The sequence below is a fragment of the Babylonia areolata genome, chromosome 27, assembly GCF_041734735.1.
Source record: "Babylonia areolata isolate BAREFJ2019XMU chromosome 27, ASM4173473v1, whole genome shotgun sequence".
In the NCBI taxonomy this organism is placed as follows: Eukaryota; Metazoa; Mollusca; class Gastropoda; order Neogastropoda; family Buccinidae; genus Babylonia; species Babylonia areolata.
In genome coordinates this window covers 4,270,690-4,274,519 of record NC_134902.1, presented here as the reverse complement: position 1 = coordinate 4,274,519, position 3,830 = coordinate 4,270,690, and the positions used below count along the sequence as shown (strand labels likewise).

The following is a 3,830-nucleotide window of genomic DNA, read 5'->3' as shown; positions in this document are numbered from 1 at the left end:
ACAACAACAACATAAATACATAAAAAATACTACTACTACTACTAATACTGCTAATATTTATAAGGTGCAAAATCTTGATGAAGTCAAGTCTAAGGGCACGCGCGCGCACACACGCACACACACACACACACACACACACACAAACAAACAACAACAAAAACCAAAAAAAAACCAATGGCACACTGACCAGCTTGGATATACTTCAGAAGAAAAAGAAGAAACAGACAGACACCGTGACAGACATACAGACAGACGCAGGGACTGACAGACAGACAGACAGATACTGTGACAGACAAACAGACACAGACAGACAGACATTGTGACAGACAGACAGACAGACGCAGGGACTGACAGACAGACAAACAGACAGACACTGTGACAGACAAACAGACACAGACAGACAGACATTGTGACAGACGCAGGGACTGACAGACAGACAGACAAACAGAGAGAAACTCTGACAGACAAACCGACAGACAGACAGACACTATGACAGACAGACAGACGCAGGGAATGGCAGACAGACACTGTGACAGACAAACCGACAGACAGACAGACACTGTGACAGACAGACAGACGCAGGGAATGGCAGACAGACACTGTGACAGACAAACAGACAGACAGACACCGCGACAGACAAACCGACAGCCTCTGGGACAGACAGACAGACAGACAGACGGACGCACCCCGGACGGACTTCATGTGCTGCACGGCCATGCGCAGTACGGTCAGTTTGTCCAGCTTCCGGTTCATGGCGCTGCACATGGGGATCAGGGCCGACAACTCCGTGATGTAGGTGTTCATCTTGTCGCGTCGTCGCTTCTCGATCTCGCTGTGGTTCTGTCTGGAAACAGATTAAAAAAAAAAAAAAAAAAAAAAAGAACAAAAAGTTAAAGATTAACTCACTGAGTCCCGCGCCCGAACTCTGCCTCGGCGTCAAAATCCGTCTTTTCACGTACGTTTTTTTTTTTTTTTTTGACAGACACTGGGTTACAAGGAAATCCTTTCTCAGAAAAATAGACATTTTTTTGGACATGGGTTGGTGTGTGTGTGTGTGTGTGTGTGTGTGTGTGTGTGTGTGTGTGTGTGTGTGTGTGTGTGTGTAACGAGGAAACCTTCACAGAAAATAGGCAGATTTTTTTTTTTTTTTCAAACAGAGGGTTTGACAGGGAAAACCCTTTCCGAGAAAATATATAGTACTGACATTTTTCCCAACAACAGAGAGAGAGGGGTGCGTGACAAGGAAACCCAATTCCCACCTCTGGTGCTTCCTGGAGTCCACATCGTTGGGATCCAGCGAGACAGAGGTGTGTGCTTCATCGTCATCCTCGCTCAGGCATTCGTAGCCGCTGTCGGCACATCATCACCATCATCAACATCATCATCATCATCAACAACATCATCATCACTATCATCATTGTCGTCGTCACCCACCATGATAATCGTCGTGATCTCCATCATCATCATCGCCAGCGTCATCATCAACAACATCATCATCAACATCATCACCATCATCATCACCATCATCATCAACATCATCACCATCATCATCAACATCATCACCATCATCATCATCATCAACATCATCACCATCATCATCAACATCATCATCATCAACATCATCGTCGTCGCCCACCATGGTAATCGTCAACAACATCGTCATGATCATCGTCATGATCTCCATCATCATCATCATCGCCAGCGTCATTATCACCATCACCGTCATCATCATTATCGTCAATGTGTTTATCAACTTCACCATCATCATTATCATCAACGTCATTATCCTAATCAGCACCGTCAACATCATCATCGTCGTCGTCGTCATCCTCGCTCAGGCATTCGCAGCCACTGTCGTTACATCATCACCATCATCATCAACATCAACATCATCGTCGTCACCCACCATGATAATCGTCAACAACATCGTCATGATCTCCATCATCATCATCGCCAGCGTCATTATCAACATCATCATCACCATCACAGCCATCATCACCGTCATCATCATTATCGTCAAGGTGTTTATCAGCTTCACCATCATCATTATCATCAACGTCATTATCATAATCAGCACCGTCAACATCATCATCGTCGTCGTCGTCATCAGCATATTTTGTCTTCCTTTTAAAAAAACACACACAACATTTTTATTCAATTTTTACATTATTAAACACACACACACACACATACACTAGTAACTATACATACACAGAGACACAGACATAGACACACACACACAGAGAAACAAAAAGAAGTACTACTACTACTACTACTACTACTACTACTACTGGTACTACTACTAATACTAATAACACAACCACAAGAACATGCTGGCAAAGATCAATGAATCAAGATCAAATATAGGCGAAGTCTAAGCAGTCTAAGGAATCCGATAAATTGTAGTTTGTCAACCTCACAATAGTTAGCACATAATGTGGCCATGCTTTAAATTGAATAGTAAGATACAAAACACAGTAATAACAATATCAGAACTGTACAGAACTGTATAGTCATCAGCATCTTTGTCAACACCATCGTCATTCTCCGTGAGAATTCATAGACATTCTCAGCACAATGGAGGTGAACATCGTCACCACCATCATCATCATCATCATCATCGACATCGCTATCGTGTTCGTCGTTGTCTTGACCACATCATCATCATCCACATGGTCACTATCAAGTGGAGCGGTGGCCCAGTGGTAATGCGCCCGACTAGGAAGCGACTGTGGGTTCGAACCCCATAAGAACAGGGTGTTTTTTTTGGGTGTTTTTTTTTTTTACTGCTCCCATTTCTACTGGACATTGAGTTGGGGTCTGGGTGTCGGATGAGACGGTGAACCAAGGTCTCTTCTGTACAAGTCTACAGACCAGTAACACCGCACTTACACACACACACACACACACACACACTTACACACACACACACACAAACACTTACACCCACACATTTACACATACACACACACACATTTACACTTACACCCACACATTTACACTTTTACACACACACATTTATACACACACACACACACACACACACACACAGAGTGACACTCACGTACACACACACACTGGTGTAAAAAAAAGCAATTGTTGCTTATTCAATTTACCATCATGAACAAAAAAAATCTGACTTGACTTGACACACACACTCTAAACCCCGCCCACCCCACCCCTCCCCCCCCACACACTCCGTACCCCACTCCCACCCACCCCCACACCCCCCACACATACATCCCACCACACTCACTCCACAGAAGTGGAGCTTCTCTTCCTCTTGCGATCCATGGGTGGTGGTGGTGGTGGTGGTGGTGGTGGTGGGCAAGATGAGGGTGGGACAGGGGGGAGGGCACCCCCTCCACCTCCCCTAGATCACGGGTGGGTGAGTGAAAGGTGGGTGGTGGGTGGGTGTGTGGGAGAGGTGCGGGTAGCAGGGGCCTCACCCTCGCCCCTTGCTGTCCAGCAGCGACAATGCTACGGGGATGGTCTGAAAAAAGAAGAAGAAACGAATAGATAGATAGATAGATAAATGAATATTTTATCGTGGTTTGAACTATGAATATATATATATAAACGAATGAACAGATTGATGAATAAATAAACGAAGAAATAATCCAAGAAATGAATAAGTAAACAAACAAACAAGTGAATGAATGAATGAACGAATGAATAAATTGAAAACAAACAAATGAATGATTGAATGAATGAACGAACGAACGAATGAATAAATTGATAAATGATATTAATGAATAAATAACCAAAGAAATTTAAAAAAAAGTAAACAAACAAAGAATCAAATGAATGAATGAATGATCGAATGAATA

At 43.4% G+C, this 3,830-nt stretch overlaps 1 protein-coding gene across 1 annotated transcript in view; it reads right to left on the bottom strand.

Moving 5' to 3' along the window:
- LOC143301143 (protein cycle-like) overlaps window positions 1-3,375 on the bottom strand; it is a 36,965-nt gene extending 33,590 nt beyond the window's left edge. The window contains exons 1-3 of the mRNA XM_076615213.1: window positions 3,257-3,375; window positions 1,260-1,349; window positions 687-844 (exon numbers count right to left, since the gene is read on the bottom strand). Of these exons, the coding sequence (XP_076471328.1) occupies window positions 687-844; window positions 1,260-1,349; window positions 3,257-3,294 (286 nt within the window). The 5' untranslated portion in view covers window positions 3,295-3,375. The remainder of the gene's footprint in view (window positions 1-686; window positions 845-1,259; window positions 1,350-3,256) is intronic.
- Window positions 3,376-3,830: the final 455 nt, after the last annotated feature.